The following is an 18,826-nucleotide window of genomic DNA, read 5'->3' as shown; positions in this document are numbered from 1 at the left end:
ATCAATTTATATCCCTACCAACAGTGCAAGAGTCTTCCCTTTTCTCCACACCCTCTCCAGCATTTATTGTTTGTCGATTTTTTGATGATGGCCATTCTGACTAGTGTGAGGTAATACCTCACTGTAGTTCTGATTCACTTTTCTCTAATAATGAGTGATGTTGAGCATTTTTTTCATGTGTTTATTGGCCGTCTGTATGTCTTCTTTGGAGCAAAGTCTGTTTAAGTCTTCTGCCCCTTTTTTGATTGAGTTTATATATATATATGTGTGTGTATATATATATATATAGAGAGAGAGAGAGAGAGTTGCATGAGCTGCAACAGCTTGTGTATTTTGGAGACTAATTCTTTGTCAGTTGCTTCATTTGCAGTTATCTTCTCCCATTGTGTCGTCTTTTCATCTTGTTTGTAGTTTCCTTTTCTGTGCAAAAACTTTTAAGTTTAATTAGATCCCATTTGTTTATTTTTCTTTTTGTTTCCATTACTCTAGGAGGTGGGTCAAAGAGGATCTTGCTGTGATATATATCAAAAAATGTTCTGCCTATATTTTCCTCTAAGAATTTTATAGTTGCTGGCTTTACCTTTACGTATTTCATCCATTTTGAGTTTATTTTTGTGTGTGGTGTTAGGAAGTGTTCTAATTCCTTTCTTTTACATGTAGCTGTCCAGTTTTCCCAGCACCACTTATTGAAGAGACTGTCTTTTCTCCACTGTACACTCTTGCCTCCTCTGTCAAAGATAAGGTGCTTATAGGTGTGTGGGTTTATCTCTGGGCTTTCTGTCTTATTCCATTGTTCTATATATCGGTTTTAATGCTAGTACCATATTGTTTTGTAGCTTTGTAGTGTAGTCTGAAGTCAAGGTGTTTGATTCCTCCAACTCCAGTTTTCTTTCTTAAGATTGCTTTGGCTCTTTAGGATCTTTTGTGTTTCCATACAAACTGTGAAATTTTTTGTTTTAGTTCTGTGAAAAATGCCATTGGTAATTTGATAGGGATTGTACTGAATCTATAGATTGCTTTGCATAGTATAGTCATTTTTACAATATTATGAATCACTTTTTAAAAACATTTTGGTACAAACAGTAGACATAATTATTCTTTTACACATAAATCAATGTAAGAGTTTTTTAAGTGTGGTAAACAAATTTAGCCATGGAAAACCAACAGCCTAGGAATGAATTATGCTGGATGCCAGGAACATTTTTCAGCGTGTCCTATTTTCCACTTACTATGTTCTTTGAGAACGTAAGGACAATAGCCATTGCCCCACTGTTTAATTATGATTATGCTCTGGCATCCTGACCTTGTGTTTATTTTCATAAACCACTGTTTTAGCACCCAAGTTGATTTTGAGTTTTGTTGTCATTTTTCAGCTGCTAAGGTGTCTCCAGCTCTTTGTGACCCTATGAACTATAGCAAGCCAGGTTCCTCTATCCTCCACTATCTCCCAGAGTTTGCTCAAATTCATGTCTATTGAATCAGTGATGCTATCTAACCATCTCATCCTCTGATGCCCCCTTCTCTTGATGTCTTCATCTTTCCCAGCATCAGGGTCTTTTCCAATGAGTTGGCTCTTCACATCAGGTGTGTCCAAAGCATTGGAGCGTCAACTTCAGCATCAGTCCTTCCAATGAATATTCAGGGTTTATTTCCTTTAGGATTGACTGGTTTGATCTCCTTGCTGTCCAAAAGACTCTCAAGAGTCTTCTCCAACACCACAGATTGAAAGCATCAATTCTTTGGTGATCAGCCTTCTTTATGGTCCAACTCTCACATCTGTACATAACTGCTAAAAAAAAAATCATAGTTTAGATATAGTATTTAATGAACTATAAGTCATGATATTATTGGAGAGAACTAAAATTAGGAGCCTTGAGTTGTTGCATTACATACTAATTTAATATCTGTTTTCTACTCTAGGTTGGAAGAATTTGAAAGAGTAAATACTCTTTCTAAGAAAGTAGTTGTTCCTCCAGAAAAGGCAGTGACACGTGTACCTTTTCCCCAATTGCCAGGAAAGGCAAAGCCTCCAAAGATTAAGGTAAAGCGGGCGTTATGGTAACCACAACGGAAGGAACAACAGAGAGGCCAAATAGTGACTTTTCTCTCCTGATTTGGTCTCAGGAAATCGAATATCATAACTTGAGGTTTCCAGTAGATTTATTGAATCCGTTTGCTGTGGCAACTGTTTTAAACCAAGAACCAGGAAAATTAAAGATTAAAGAATTGAGAGAAGGTAAGCAATGAATCCACCATCAGTCAGCTCCGGGCAGAATCTAAAGGAGTTAATGCTTCTCATATTTACTGCTTATGAGCAGCAGCAACAAAACTCAGTTAGAATCCTGTTACATTTTGCCGTCAGAAATGTTTTTCTCCCGGCCAGTGATTCTGATTCGATTACTGGTGTAATCATCGTTTCCTCCTGCCCTCAGTTTTGGACCAAGGCACTGAGATTTCAAAAACAAGACAAATGAAAGAAGCGCTCTTTGAACAGAAAGTCAGACAGGACACTTGTGAAGAGATTGAAAATCACCTGAAGTGGTAAGTGCCCCACGATTATTTGCATCAGGTGACGGTGTTTTTGCTAATGGCTTTTTATCCATGAGACCCAATGAATGAATGGATGTAATAACTTTTTATGCCCTTTGAAACATTTGATTATTTCCTCCCCTTTAATGGACTTTGTTTCAGAGTGAAGTTTCTATCAGGAGTGAATCAGTGTGACCACACCATGCTCCTTCCTAAGTGTGACCAGCACAGAACCAAAGTGCACCCCACCTCACACCAGGACACCCCCTTCCTGGGCTGACTCAGGGACCCTGAAGCTTGCCCGACTGTCTCTCACCCCACCCAAGCCCCCTGTGCCCTGGGCTGTGAGCTCCAGGGGCCATCGGGGGAGCCTGGCAGTGCAGCTGGGGTTAGAAAGTGTTCTAATTTCATTCTTCTACATGTAGCTGTCCAGTTTTCCCAGCACCACTTATTGAAGAGACTATCTTTTCTCTTCAGGTGGGGTGGGAGAGGCTCCTAGTGAGGGTTTTCAAACGCAGATGCAGGTTTTTACCAGACCACACAAGACATATCTGCATGTACAGACTCAGCTGAAGTAACTGTGGAAACTCTAATATAAAACTGAGTTCAAAAAGAGACTCCTGAAAGTTTGGTTAGGTGGCCACCCTGTCACAGTCCTGCTTCCCCACCGCCCAGACCGAGAACTCACTGCGTGCTCTGGGGCCAGCCCGGGTGTTCGCACCCTGCCACCTCTCGTGAGAAGCAACCCCTTCTGTGAATTCACAGAATCTTATGTGAGTCTGTACTCAGGGTCTGGCCTCAGTTGAATGAAGAGTATGCCAGGTTACCCAGGACCATTTGGGAAAAAACTCTTTCCCTATGGTAAAAAAAATAAAAGGACATGTTATCATTGTAAAAAACTTGAAAACGTTTTTTAAGTGTAGAAAAGAGAAAAGAATCGCTATAATGCAGTGACCACCGTTAACCCTGGTGTTTTTCCTTCCTCCTGTGCTGCTTTGTAACGGGCTTGAAATCATATCCTAAATTCAATTTTGATCATGTATTATTCACTTAATATTTTCTCGCAACTTTTTGCTGAAAGATTTTGAACCATCTAGTGAGACCCACACACACTGATGTATGGTCATCAGCTGTTAGCACTGCGCCTCGCACACAAGCACAAATGCACACTCACACACACTCCTTTCATCTGCCTGCGCCATTTGGAAGTGAGTGCAGGTGCCATGAGGCCTCACCTCTAAAGGCTTCAGCTCCTAAGAACAAGGACATTCTCCAGCATCACCATAGTTACTTCTAAGAAGTTTAACATTGATACAACATTAAATCATCAGCCTATATGCAAATTTACCCAGTTGTCCCCATAATGCTTCTATACCAGGGATGTTTTGGTTTTTGAAGAGGGGAACCCAAGGTCCAGTCAAAGATCATATGGTTTGCATTTAGTTTTTCTGTCTCTTTAGTCTCCTTTAAGACAGTTCTCTGTAACTTTTAAACAATTCTGCAGAACTTTTACTATATACTTTTTTGGGGGGCACTCAGCCTGTGAGATCTTATTTCCCTGACCAGGGATTGAACTTGGGCCCTTGGCAGTGAAAGTGCCAGGACCTAACCACTGGACCGCCAGGGAACCCCACTGCCATATACTTTGAATGTGTGTCAGACTCCATGATGGGTACATGACGTACGAGAGGTTGTTATTTTTAATTAATTTTTTCTTTTGGTCATTGCTACATGCGGGTTTTCTCTGGTGGTGAGGAGCAGGGACTACTCTCTAGTTGTGATGCACTGGCTTCTCACCGCAGTGGCCCCTCCTGTTGCGGAGCACAGGCTGTAGGTTCACGGGCTCAGTAGTTGAGGTTCATGGGCTCTCGGGTGCTGGCTCAGTCGTTGTGGCACACGAGCTTTGGTGCTCCACAGCAGGTGGAATCCTCCCAGACCAGGGACTGAATCCATGTCCCCTGTATTGGCAAGTGGACTACTATCCACTGTAACACCAGGGAAGTCCCCCAGAGTTTTTTTTTTTTTTAAGTGGGATAAAATTCACATCACATGAAATGAACCATTTTCATCATTTTTTTTTCATTTATTTTTATTAGTTGGAGGCTAATTACTTGACAATATTGTAGTGGTTTTTGCCATACATTGACATGAATCAGCCATGGACTTACATGTGTTCCCCATCCTGAACCCCCCTCCCACCTCCCTCCCCATCCCATCTCTCTGGGTCATCATTTTTTAATGTGTAGAACCCCAAGAGTTCTTAGTATGTTCACAGTGTTGTACAACCATCAGTACTTAGTTCCAGAACTTTTACATCCCTGCCAGAAAGAATCCTGTAAGTGTGAAGCAGTCATGCCCCCACCCTCCTGTTTCCCCTGCCCCTGGCAACCACTCAACCACTGTTTGTCTCTGGTGTTGCCCCTTCCGGACATTTCGTATGAATGTAGTCAGATCATATGTGACCTTTAGTAACTGGCTTCTTCACTGGGCTTCCCTGGTGGCTTAAGCAGTAAAGAATCTGCCTGTAATGCAGGAGACCCAGATCCGAGACCTGGGTTGGAAAGATTCCCTGGAGGAGTGAAGGGCTACCCACTCCAGTATTCTTGCCTGGAGAATTCCGTGGACAGAGGAGCCTGGCAAGCTATAGTCCAAAGGGTCACAAAGAGCCGGACATGACTGAGCCACTAACACTTTCACTTTCTTCACTAAATATGTTTTCAGAGTTCATCCATGTCACAGCATCTATCAGCACTTCATTCATTTTTATGGGGAATAAGCTTTTGTTTTATCAACATTCTACACTGTGTCTATTCATCAGTTGGTGGACATTTGGGGGGTTTCCAGTTTGGGGCTATTTGAAATAATGCTGCTGTGAACATTTATATACAAGTTTTTGTGTGAACTTACCTTTTCAGTGCTCTTGGGTGTATACATAGGAGAGGAATTACTGGGTCTCAAGGTAATTCACGTATAACTTTTTGAGAACAGCCAAACTGTGTTCTACACGACTACACCATTTTACATTCCAGTTTCTCCACATCCTTGGCAATTCCTGTTATTTTCCTTTGTTATGATTGCTGTCATCATCTTTGTCAGTTATCACAGCCATCCAAGTAGGTATGATGTAGTCCATCACTGTGGCTCTGATTTGCATTTTCCTAATGATGAGTGAGATTGAGTGTCCAGGTCTCTTTATTCATAAGTATTTTAGCATGTGTCACTGGGAGAAAAGCTTCCCTGTGGGGAACATGTGGTTCACCCTACTTGTGTTGCGGGTGTCTGCAACTTCTCCCTTCTTTGGCGTGCTCTCCTGCGTCAGCTGTGCCGTTCAGCTGAGATGCTCCATCCTGAAATCGATTGTGGTATTCTAATGGGTTCTGGAAGTTGTTTTTTGTTTTTTTTTCTCCCCAGGCAAGTGCACCTCGGTAAGGATCACATGTCCTTTAAATTTAAAAAAGACATTTATGAGGAGCGGCAAAGAGTAAACAACAAATACAAGGTCAGAATTACTGCTAATCTGATATCATTTATTTCACTAAATATTTTGAATTCCTGCTATATGCAAGATGTCATAGCCGGAGGGGGAAAAAAAATCTTACAGTTAAGTTGGGAGGAGAGGCTGATAACACGCCCACTGTTAGCAATGAATCGAGGCTGGCCATACCTGTCACTGGAAACATCCGCTAAGTAGTGTGGAGATTCAAGGGACAGCATGAGAGGACTCATCTAACTGGAAAGCTTCCTAGGAGACTCGGTACAGTTTTGAAAAGTAGTAAATAAGAAACAGGCATCCAGCTCAGAGGCAGGGAATGGCACCAATTCAGGCTGGAATGCTGGGCGTGATCTGCAGTGCATGGAGATAAGAGACACCCAGAGACAGCGGCCCGGAGGCATACCAGAGCCAGGTCCAAACTAAAGCTGGAGGCCCAGGCCCACAGCAGGAAGCTGAGCAAAAGCAAGAGGGATGGAGGATTCAGATCGAGTGGGCATGAGAGCCCAATGGCACAGACACTCAGGAGTGGCAACTTCTTGTTCAAGGGAGATGGTCAGTAATGTTCACTTCTGAGATATTCATCATAAATAAGTAGAGTCTGAATAAAGATACAAGAAATCATTCTCCTCTTTCTTCTAACAACACCTTTGCCAATCCCTTTTTTAAATTGCCCTGTTTTATTTGACTTGTGGTGGAGGAGATTTACGTCTCTTCCTACAAAAATCTGTGTTTTGAACCTGAGATCCACAGTCTCAAACTCCACATGTGTTTGAGATCAGCTGTGTTCAGATAAGAGCTGGACAGCTCACCACCTGCTGACAACCATAGATGTCTCTCATTTCTGGATTTTGTTTTTGTTTTTTTTACTGAAGTATAGTTGATTTTGTTGAGGTTCAGTCACTCAGTCGGGTCTGACTCTTTGTGACCCCATGGACTGCAGCATGCCAGCAGGCTTCCCTGTCCTTCACTGTCTCCCAGAGTTTGCTCAAACTCATGTCCATTGAGTCGGTGATGCCATCCAACCGTCTCATCCTCTGCCATCCCTTCTCCTCCTGCCTTCAGTCTTTCCCAGCATCAGGGTCTTTTCTAATGAGCCAGCTCTTCACATCTGGTGGCCAAAGTGTTGGAGCTTCAGCTTCAGCATCAGTCCTTCCAGTGGAATATGCATACTCCCGTGGAGTATGCAGGATTGATTTTCTTTAAGATTCACTGGCTTTATCTCATTGCTGTCCAAGGGACTCTCAAGAGTATTCTCCAACCCCACAGTTCAAAAACATTCATTCTTAAGCACTCAGCCTTTATGGGCCAACTCTCACATTTGTACATGGCTACTGGAAAAACTATAGCTTTGAGTATACGAACCTTTGTTGGCCAAGTGATGGTTCTGCTTTTTAATACACTGTCTAGGTTTGTATAGCTTTCCTTCCAAGGAGCAAGCATCCTTTAATTTCATTGTCCACAGTGATTTTGGAACCCAAGAAAATAAAGTCTGTCACTGTTTCCATTTTTTCCCCATCTATTTGCCATGAAGTGATGGGACCGGATGCCATGATCTTTGTTTTCTGAATGTTGAGTTCTAAGCCAGCTTTCTCACTCTCCTCTTTCACCTTCATCAAGAGGCTCCTCTTTCCTTTCTTGCATTAGGGTCATGTTATCTGCATATCTGAGATTGTTGCTATTTCTACCTGCAGTCTTAATTCCAGCTTGTGCTTCATCCAGTCTGGCATTTCGCATGATGTACTCTGCATATAAGTTAAATAAACAGGGTGACAATATACAGCCTTGACGTACTGCCTTCCCAATTTTGAACCAGTCCCTTGTTTCATGTCTGGTTCTAACCGTTGCTTCTTGACCTGCAGAGAGGTTTCTCAGGAGACAGCTAAGGTGTTCTGGTATTCCCATCTTTTTAAGAATTTTTCAGTTTTGTGATCCACACAGTCAAAGGCTTTAGCATAGTCAATGAAGCAGAAGTAGATGTTTTTCTGGAATTCTCTTGCTTTTTCTGTGATCCAGTGAATGGTGGCAATTTGATCTCTGGCTCCTCTGCCTTTTCTAAATCCAGCTTGTACATCTGGAAGTTCTCGGTTCACATATTGTTGAGCCTCACTAGCATGTGAAATGAGTGCAATTGTGCAGTAGTTTGAACATTCTTTGGCATTTCCCTTCTTTGGGATTGGATTGAGAACCAACACTGAGTGGCCTCAGTCCTGTGACCACTGCTGAGTTTTCCAAATTTGCTGGCATATTGAGTGCAGCACTTTAACAGCATCATCTTTTAGGATTTGAAATAGCTCAGCTGAAATTCCATCACTTTCACTAGCTTTGTCTGTAGTAATGGTTCCTAAGGCCCACTTGACTTCTTACTCCAGGTTTCAGGATATCTGCTTCTAGATGAGTGACCACACCATCGTGGTTATCCGGGTCATTAAGACCTTGTTTGTACAGTTCTTCTGTGTATTCTTGCCACCTCTTCTTAATATCTTTTGCTTCGGTTAGGTCCATATGTCTCTGTCCTTTATTGTGCCCATCCTAGTATGAAATATTCCTTTGGTATCTCTGATTTTCCTGACGAGATCTCTAGTCTTTCTTATTCTGTTGTTTTCCTCTATTTCTTTGCATTGTTCACTTCAGAAAGCTTTCTTATCTCTCCTTGCTGTTCTTTGGAACTCTGCATTCAGATGGATGTATCTTTCCTTTTCTCCTTTGTCTTCATTTCTCTTCTTTTCTCAGCTATATGTAAGGCTCATATTAGTTTTAGGTATACAGTACTGTGATTCAGTTATACACACACACACGTATATATATGTGTATTCTTTTTCAGATTCTTTTACCTTATACATTATGACAAAATACCCTATAGCTCAAAATACAGTATAGCTCCCTGTGCCATACAGTAGGTCCTCTTATTTCCGAATAAGGTGTTAATGTGATGGTTAGAATATATTTCTTGAAGTTCAATCTTTATTCATTTTTAATTTTTATTTTATATTGGAATAGTGCTTCTCTGGTGGCTCAGGGGTAAGGAATCCCCCTGCCAATGCAGGAAATGCAGGTTCCGTCCCTGGGTCAGGAAGATCCTCTGGAAAAGGAAATGGCAACCCACTCCAGCATTCTTGCCTGGGAAATTCCGTGGACAGAAGAGCTTGGCAGGCTGTAGTCCACTGGGGTTTCGAAAGAGTCAGACATAACTTAGCGACTAAACAACAACAACATAGTTGATTAACGATGTTGTGTTAGTTTCAGGCATGTGACACAGTGATTCAGTTATCGTTGTTGTTCAGTTGCTAAGTTGTTGTTCAGCCACTAAGTTGTGTCCAAATCTTTTGGACTGCATAGACTGCAGCACACCAGACTCCCCTGTCCTTCACTAGCTCCCAGAGGTTGCTCAAATTCATGTCCATTGAATCAGTGATGCCATCCAATCATCGTGTCCTCTGCCGCCCCCTTCTCCTCCTGCCCTCAGTGTTTCCCAGCATCAGAATCTCTTCCAGTGAGTCAGCTCTTCACATCAGGTGTCCAAAGGATTTGAGCTTCAGCGTCCGTAGCAGCCTTTCCAGTGAATATTCGGGCTTGATTTCCTTTACGATTGACTGGTTTGGTCTCCTTAAGTCTTAAGGTACTCTTAAGAGTCTTCTCCAGCACCACAGTTCAAAAGCATCAGTTCTTTAGTGCTCAGCCTTCTTAATGGTCCAACTCTCACATCTGTACATGACTGCTGGAAAAACCATAGCTTTGACTGTATGGACCATTGTCAGCAAAATAATGTGTGGTGTTTAATATGCTGTCTAGGTTTGTAATAGCTTTTCTTCCAAGGAGCAAGCATCTTTTAATTTCATGACTGCAGTCACCATCCACAGTGATTTTGGAGCCCAAGAAAATAAAGTCTGTCACTGTTTCCACTTTTTCCCCTTCTATTTGCCATGAAGTGATGGGACCAGACGCCATGATTTTCATTTTTTCAGTGTTGAGTTTTAAGCCAGCTTTTTCACTCTCCTCTTTCACCTTCATCAAAAGGCTCTTCAGTTCCTCTTCACTTTCTGCCATTAGAGTGGTATCATCTGCATTCAGTTATACATATATGTATATCTATTTTTATCAAATTCTTTCCCCACTTAAGCTATTACAGGATATTGAGCAGAGTTCCCTGATCTATACAGTAGGCCCTTGTTGGTTATCCATTTTAAGTATAGTAGTGTGTGTATGCCAATCAGTTTAGTCTTAAAAATGACTGTGGACAGTGTAGCTGAGAACCAAGCTAATTTTAGAAGTTAATTAACAAATAGTAAAACCCACAGGGAAGCAAAAACAGACACATTTTTGCAGTGTGTATGGTCCTTTTTGCTGTGGAGGCAGGTACGTGCAGACACTGACCAGGCCACGCCAGCCTTCCTGGGAACAGCCCGGGAGTACCTAGTGTGGAGTGGGGAGATTACTCAGGGGCCAGGAGGACACGAGTAGTAGGGGGAGGGGAGCAGTCTGGGGGACTCTTAATCCAGGGGAGAGACAGACCCCCAGCCTCCGCCACCCAGCAAAGGGGGAGAGATCACATGCCTGTGTTAAACCTGATGCTTGGTTAGTTCGCTCTCAGGAGCTTAAAACTCTCCTGGGACGTTAAATTTCCCTTAAATGGAATCTCTACACCCCTATGGTGACACAGTTTCCTAGAATCCTTTCTGCGAATTTTAAATGCTTCAAATAATTTCCAGAGACTATCGTAAAGATCCCCTGGAGGAGGAAACGGCAACTCACTCCAGTATTCTTGCCTGGAAAATTCCATGGAGAGAGGAGCCTGGCAGGCTACAGCCCATGTGGTCCCAAAGAATCAGACACGACCAAGCGCACACATGCACACGTGCACACACACACACACACACTCTCTCTCTAATTTTAATAAGAAGGTGTTGGGTTTGTGCTTGTAATAAAACTTTCCATATTTAAACAATAGGTGTGCTTGCAATGATCATTTTAACCACCACTCCCAGAGGGAACGTCATGGATGGATTAGACCACTTTCTTAATGTGTTTCTACCCGTTTTAAAGAGAAATAACAGTTGTCGTTGTGTGCATCTGTATTCAATTTTAATATTTTCAATGTTTGAAAACCCCAGCTAGATAGAGGAGATCCTATTTTGGATGAGGAATTCCAGCGACGCAAGACAGAAGTTCACCCCAAACGGATTTTACACGACCTGGAAGAAGTGAGTAACTTTTCTTTATTTGGAATCTGATTGTCAACAGCCCTTTATATGTTTATTTTTTAAGCATGTAAGCAATTTTCTAGAAATTCTTTTACCAATAGATTTTTAATAATTTTTAACTTGTTTACCTTTTCACAGAGTTTTTTTAACATGTCCACAAGTCAGGCGTCAATTTGAGATTAACGGCACCCTGTACCAGCACCTCCTTCCCACACTCTGCTTTCTCCTCTTGGTCTCCTTTTTTCTTCCCCTTTTTTGTCCAAGGGCTTCCCTGCTGGCTCAGATGGTAAAGTGTCTGCCAGCAATGCAGGAGGCCCCGGTTTGATCCCTGGGTTGGGAAGTTCCCCTAGAGAAGGAAATGGCAACCCACTCCAGTACTCTTGCCTGGAAAATCTCATGAATGGAGGAGCCTGGTAGGCTACAGTCCATGAAGTTGCAAAGAGTTGGACACGACTGACCGACTTCACTTTGCTGTCCACGCCCCTGTCTGCACGCTGATCCTCAGGGTGTGTCCCGGGGTAGGTTCCTTGCCCCCTCCCTCCCCTTGTCAAAAAAGACAGAAAGTCAGACGCCAGAGCGCTGGCTCCAGCTCCACCGTGGATGTGGCATCCGGGAGGAGCTCCTTCAGCCTTGACGCCGCAGTGTCCTCAACTGCAAAGTGGGGACCGCAGCCCCCACCAGAGTTTCTTCTGTCATGTGATAGTTTCTGGTTAAAACCTCAATTTTGAATTTTTGTTTCTTCTGTAAATTTTATTTTATTGAAGTATAATTGATTTACACGGTTGTTTCTGTTGTACAGCACAGTGATTCAGTTATATATATATATATATATATATACACACATTATTTCTCCATTATGTTTTATCAGAGGATACTGAATATAGTTCCCTGTGCTATACACTGAGACCTGTTGTCTATCCTGATTTTTAATTTTAACAATGGAAAGATTCTTCTCCATCTCCTACCTCCATCATTCTCACTTTTCTCTTCTGGATCTGTCAAATCTGAACTGTTTTTACCTTTTTCCTTCTCTCCCACATTTCATCTGGCCCCAAAGTCTTGCCAGTCACTCTTCCATGAGGCCACCCCAGGTCCACCGTCACACCTCAGCCTCAGCTTATTCAGCAGATCTGCCTTCTCTTCCGTGGCCCACTGCCTGGGCCAATGCGGGGCTGCTCCATTTCCGATGACTTGTCTTCACATTGTTTGTCTGTTCAAGAACCTGCAACGCCAGAGGCTCTGGTGGCCTCTCGACACCCCAGGCACCCTCTCCTTCCAGCCAGTTACTGGTCTTCATGCACATGTGCCCATGGTGTGCAGGCCCTAGTGAGGACCACACAGTGTGGCCCCCCACCATTCCAAGGCATCCCATCCCCCATCACAAGGGACTGATTTCCATGTGACTTCATTCTTTCCCAGGGCCACATGTGTGTGTTCGATCTTGCCTATCTAGACTGTACATTTCTTTCTTTCTCTCTCTCTTTTTTGATGTAATATTCACAATTTTCTAAAAAGAAACCTCACCAAATGAGGAAAACAGAAACTTTTGTAAACTGATAAATGCTTTTTTTTAAAAAAAATTGCAGTAAAAGTCTTTCCAATTGGTGAAAAGTTAGAAGTATTATATGCACAAGGAAGTATAAGCTCTTTTATTCAGTATTGTGTTAGAGATTCAAGATAGTGTACAGCATGATAAGGAAAAGATATAATAAAAGTCATAAATATTGGACAGAAAGAGCTTTGATTTCATATGATATAATTGACTATGATTATAGAAAATCTAAAAGAATCTATTGCCAGAATAATTCATCTTAACTGAATTTGTGAGAGAGCTTGGCAATTGCATATAAAATCATTGTACAATATGTATGTATTTTCACATACAAGAAATAAAATGTTAGCATATAATTTAATAAACATGTAATTTATAATAGCAAGCAAGTACCTAGAAGCAAATCTAACAATTGCAAAGCTTTACACTAGAACAGCAACAAAGATCTAAATAAGCTGAAAGATTTTTACAGAAGTTTCATGGAAGAGGATAAACATTGCAAAGATGTCACCTCTTTCTAAATTGATCTATAGATTTAATGCAATCCTAGTTATTATCTCAATAGACTTTCTCGTGGAATTTCATAAACCCTTTAAGTACACATATATGTATATACACAACATGAACATGAATATCATTGTGTAGGTATGTGTGTGTGTATATTTGTAAGCCACCAGCTCACCTGGTAGCTCAGTGGTAAAGAATCGTCTGCAGTGCAGGAGACGCAGGAGATGAGGGTTTGATCCCCGGGTTGGGAAGATCCCCTGGAGAAGTAAATGTCGACCCACTCAAGTATTCTTGCCTGGAAAATCCCATGGACAGAGGAGCCTGGTGGGCTGCAGTCCATGGGGTCGCAAAGAGTCGGACACGCCTGAGTGACTGAACACTCACGTACACATAGGAAAGAGAAAAGACTTGAGAATTTTTTTAACTTAAAATGACTAAACTGGGGGAGATGACTGCCTCTGAAGGAGATAAAGTCTTATGAAAAAGTCAGACCATTAAGGCAGTGTGGTGCTGGCATACGGATGGACAAAAGATAAATGAAACCAAAGAGAAAGCCAGAGACAGGTCTGCATTATATATATATGACCTTGAGTCACTGGAAAAATGAGCATAAACCCAAATCTTGTCTTTCTTTTGGTTCCTAACCCAAGAAGTATTCCCTATAATGCTGTGTGCACCAAAGTGCTTAATAAATGCTCATTAAGTGGAAGAACAAATAACTTGATTTGAGATCAAACTCTGAAACATTTTTATTAAATGATTATGCATGGAGTTAAAATTTAAATCTAAGATGGACTGATATTTTGTGTTCACAGAAAATCCAGGAATTTCATCCTAATTTTGATCCGCTCGTTAATAATACTTGGGTCAACAGATTCCGAGCACAGAGACGGTTTCAACAAGCAGCTCGCAAGGTGAGTCTCAGCACCACTGTGAAGTTTCCCCGTGTTTTACAATGGGAAATCGAGCAATGAGTTTTTTGTAACACGTATGGAGATGCAATTCACATGCCATAAAATTCACTCCTGTAGAGCATACAATTCTCTGGTTTTTTGTACGGCGCAGAGTGGTACAGAGACCTTCCTTAGTGGTTCAGTGGTAAAGAATCTGCCTGCAATGCAGGAGCCGCAGGAGATGCAGGTTCAATCCCTGGATCAGGAAGATCCCTTGGGGAAGGAAATGGCAACCCACGCCAGGCTTCTTGCTGGGAAATCCAATGCACAGAAGAGCCTGGTGGGCTACAGTCCACAGGATCATAAAGAGTCGAACACGGCTGAAGTGACCTAGCACAGAGTGGTGCAGCCATCACCACTCTCCAGTTTTCAGTTCAGTTCAGATCAGTCGCTCAGTCGTGTCCAACTCTTTGCCACCCCATGGACTGCGGCACAGCAGGCCTCACTGTCCATCACCAACTCCCGGAGTTTACTCAAACTCTGTCCATTGAGTTGGTGATGCCATCCAACCATCTCATCCTCTGCCGTCCCCTTCTCCTCACACCTTCACTCTTTCCTAGCATCAGGGTCTTTTCTGAGTCAGTTCTTCGCATCAGGTGGCCAAAGTATTGCAGTTTCAGCTTCAGCATCAGTCCTTCCAATGAATAATCAGGATTGATTTCCTTTAGGATGGACTGGTTGGATCTCCTTGCTGTCCAAGGGACTCTCAAGAGTCTTCTCCAACACCACAGTTCAAAAGCATCAGTTCTTTGGTGCTCAGATTTCTTTATAATGCAACTCTCGTAGCCATATATGACTACTGGAAAAACCATAGCTTTGACTAGACAGACCTTTGTTGGCAAATTAATGTCTCTGCTCTTTAATATGCTGTCTAGGTTGGTCATAACTTTCTTCCAGGGAGCAAGTGTCTTTTAATTTCATGGCTGCAGTCACCATCTGCAGTGATTTTGAAGCCCAAAAAAATAAAGTCTGTCACTGTTTCCATTGTTTCCCCATCTATGTGCCAGGAAGTGATGGGCTGGATACCATGATCTTAGTTTTCTGAATGTTGAGTTGTAAGCCAACTTTTTCACTGTCCTCTTTCACTTTCATCAAGAGGATCTTTAGTTCTTCTTCGCTTTCTGCCATAAGGGTGGTGTCATCTGCATATCCGAATCTATTGATATTTCTCCCTACAATCTTGATTCCAGCTTGTGATTCATCCTGTCCAGCATTTCTCATGATGTACTCTGCATATAAGTTAAATAACCTGGGTGACAATATACAGCCTTGTTGTACTCCTTTCCCAATTTGAAACCAGTCTGTTGTTCCATGCCCAGTTCTAACTGCTGCCTCTTAACCTGCATACAGATTTCTCAGGAGGCAGGTAAGATGGTCTGGTGTTCCCATCTCTTAAGGAATTTTCCACATTTTGTTGTGATCCACACAGTCAAAGGCTTTGGCATAGTCAATAAAGCAGAAATAGGTGTTTTTCTGGAACTATCTTGTTTTTTTGATGATCCAGCAGATGTTGACAGTTTGATCTCTGGTTCCTCTGCCTTTTTGAAAACCAGCTTGAACATCTGGAAGTTCACAGTTCATGTACTGTTGCAGCCTGGCTTGGAGAATTTTGAGCATTACTTTGCTAGCGTGTGAGATGAGTGCAATTGTGCGGTAGTTTGAGCATTCTTTGACATGGCCTTTCTTTGGGATTGGAATGAAAACAGACCATTTCCAGTCCTGTGGCCACTGCTGAGTTTTCCAAATTTGCTCGCAGACTGAGTGCAGCACTTTCATAGCATCACCTTTTAGGATTTGAACTAGCTGAACTGGAATTCCATCGCCTCCACTAGCTTTGTTCCTAGTGATGCTTCCTAAGGCCCATTTGACTTCACATTCCAGGATGCCTGGCTCTAGGTGAGTGATCACACCATCTTGATTATCTGGGTCATAAAGATCTTTTCTTCTGTGTATTCTTGCCACCGCTTCTTATTATCTTCTGCTTCTGTTAGGTTCATACCATTTCTTTCCTTTTTTGTGCCCATCTTTGCATGAAAAGTTCCCTTGGTATCTCTGATTTTCTTGAGATCTCTAGTCTTTTCCATCCTATTGTTTTCCTCTATTTCTTTGCATTGATCCCTGAGGAAGGCTTTCTTATCTCTCCTTGCTATTCTTTGGAACTCTGCATTCAAATGTGTATATCTTTCCTTTTCTCCTTTGCCTTTCTCTTCTCTTCTATTCACAGCTATTTGTAAGGCCTCCTCAGACAACCATTTTGCCTTTTTGCATTTCTTTTTCTTGGGGATGGTCTTGATCACTGCTTCCTATACAATGTCACAAACCTCTGTCCATAGTTCTTCAGGCACTCTATCAGATCTAATCCCTTTAATCTATTTTCTCACTTCCACTGTAAAACCGTAAGGGATTTGATTTAGGTCTGATTTTAGGGCATTTTTATCACTGCCTAAAGAAACCCTGTTCCCCTCAGTAGTCACTCTCTAGCCCTCCAGTCACTGGCCACTTTCTGTCTATGTGGATTTTCATATTCTGGGCATTTCATATATGTAAAATCATATAGTACACAGCCTTCTGTAACTAGCTTCTCTCACTTAACATCTTTTCAAGGTTCAGCCATGGTGCAGCAGGTTTCAGTACGTCATTCCTTTTTCAGGGTGAATTGTGTTCAGTCATATGGAAATACCACGCTCTGTTTTTCTAGTTATTGGTTGAAACATTCCAGCTGTACCTGTTTTTTGCTATTGTGATGGGGATAAAGATGTCACAAACATTTATGTACAAGTTTGTGGACATATCTTCAGTTCCTGGGGTGTGTCCATCTAGGAGCTGAATTACTGGGCCAATGGAACTGTAGAACCATAGGATGCTGGTTGGTTACTCCTAGAGAGCACCATGGGGTGTTCTGGTGGGATGTGGGCTCTGACATCCAGGCTGCAGCTCTGCTTTCAAGGTGTGTCTTCTCACCACCTGCCTTCTTCACCCTTGCACTGGTCTCCACCCAGCACATTTCCTGTGATCAGGAACAAACGAAGATCTGCTAGCCTCTAAGGTCAATAAAGGGTGTGAGTGACCCCTGGTCTGGCTACCTACTCCCCTCCCCAGCTGCCCCATCCTCTGTGTGGCCCTAGACCTCATCTGCTTCCTAAACATCAGCTCGTTACCTGCTCCTCCTCACTGTTCACTCAGAATGCCAGTCCATCTCACCTCCCCCTGTTCACAGTTGGCATTCAGGCATCTGAGCCTACCCCTCCTCCAACAAACTGTCCTGTAAGTCTCAGCACCTAGCCATCTTGGGGGCCCCTCTTGCATCTTATGCTGCCTGTCGACCTCTGGGGTGTGGCTGCCTGGGGAGCAGAATCCCCCTCCAGGAGGGAAGCAGTGGTTAAGACTTGGGCTCTGGCCTGGGCTGCTTGCCCTCCGTTGCTGGTGCTACTTCTTTTTCTGCATGCATGCCTAGTTGCTTCCATCTTGTCCGATTCTTTTCAACCCTGTGGACTGTAGCCCGCCAAGCTCCTCTGTCCATGGGATTCTCCAGGCAAGAATACTGGAGTGGGTTGCCATGCCCTCCTCCACGGGATCTTCCTGACCCAGGGATTGAACCTATGTCTCTTACATCTCCTGCATTGACCGGCGGTTTCTTTACCACTAGCGCCACCTTTAGTCCAGTATAGTTTTTTTAAATTTTTTATTTTGCAAACCTTACTTATTTGTTTATTACTAATTTTTGAAATGTATTTTTGGCTGGGCTGGGTCTTTGCTGCTTTGTGAGGGTTTTCCCTAGTTGCGGTGAGCAGGGGCTACTCTTTTTTGGAGTACACAAGCTTCTCACCGTGCTGGCTTCTTTGGTCGCGGAGCACAGGCTCTGGGCCTGGGACCCAGTAGTTGCAGTGTGTGGGCTCTCGGGTGTTCAGGCTTCAGTAGCTGCGGCTCGTGGGCTCTATAGCACGGGCTCCGTAGTTGTGGTGCGCGGGCTTACTTGCTCCCTGGCAGGTGGAGTCTTTCTGAACCAGGGATCAAACCCATGTCTCCCGCACTGACAGGTAGATCCTTACCTACTGCGCCACTGGGGAGTCCGAGGACAATTGATTTACAGTGTTGTGTTGATTTCTGTGTCCAGCAAAGTGATTCAGTTACACACACACATGTATTCTTGCTCACGTCATTTTACATGTGGTTTTTCACAGATGATTGAATATAGTTCCCTGTACTATTCAGTAGGACCTTGTTGTTTATCCATTCTGTATGTAATAGTTTGCATCTGCTAATCCCAAACTCCCAGCCACCCGTCCCCCAACCCCCTTGCCCTCGGCAACTGCCAGCCTGTTCTCTGTGTCTGAGCCTGTTTCTGTTTCATAGATACGTTCATTTGTGTCATGTTTCAGATTCTACATGTAAGTGGTGTCCTACGGCATTTGCCTTTCCGTGTCTGACTTACTTCACTTAGTGTGAGAATCTCTAAGTCCATCTGTGTTGCTGCAAATGGCATTAGTTTACTCCTTTTTATGGCTGAGTAGTGTTCCATTGTATATATGTCCCACATCTTCTTCACCCATTCATCTTTCTAAGGACTCTTAGGTTGCTTCTGTTCAGCTCTTGC

At 42.8% G+C, this 18,826-nt stretch overlaps 1 protein-coding gene across 2 annotated transcripts in view; it reads left to right on the top strand.

The window, feature by feature from the left end:
- The window catches only part of CFAP221 (cilia and flagella associated protein 221), a 120,364-nt gene that overhangs the window by 48,487 nt on the left and 53,051 nt on the right, over positions 1 to 18,826 (top strand). For both annotated transcript variants that reach the window (XM_043488336.1, XM_043488337.1), the window contains exons 9-14: positions 1,921 to 2,041; positions 2,125 to 2,236; positions 2,433 to 2,541; positions 5,941 to 6,028; positions 11,131 to 11,220; positions 14,095 to 14,193. In XM_043488336.1, coding sequence (XP_043344271.1) covers positions 1,921 to 2,041; positions 2,125 to 2,236; positions 2,433 to 2,541; positions 5,941 to 6,028; positions 11,131 to 11,220; positions 14,095 to 14,193 — 619 coding nt within the window. The remainder of the gene's footprint in view (positions 1 to 1,920; positions 2,042 to 2,124; positions 2,237 to 2,432; positions 2,542 to 5,940; positions 6,029 to 11,130; positions 11,221 to 14,094; positions 14,194 to 18,826) is intronic.

This window comes from Cervus canadensis, chromosome 15, assembly GCF_019320065.1.
Source record: "Cervus canadensis isolate Bull #8, Minnesota chromosome 15, ASM1932006v1, whole genome shotgun sequence".
NCBI classification, from domain to species: domain Eukaryota; kingdom Metazoa; phylum Chordata; class Mammalia; order Artiodactyla; family Cervidae; genus Cervus; species Cervus canadensis.
Note: the sequence above shows the minus strand (reverse complement) of the source record. Positions and strands in the feature narration are given on the sequence as shown.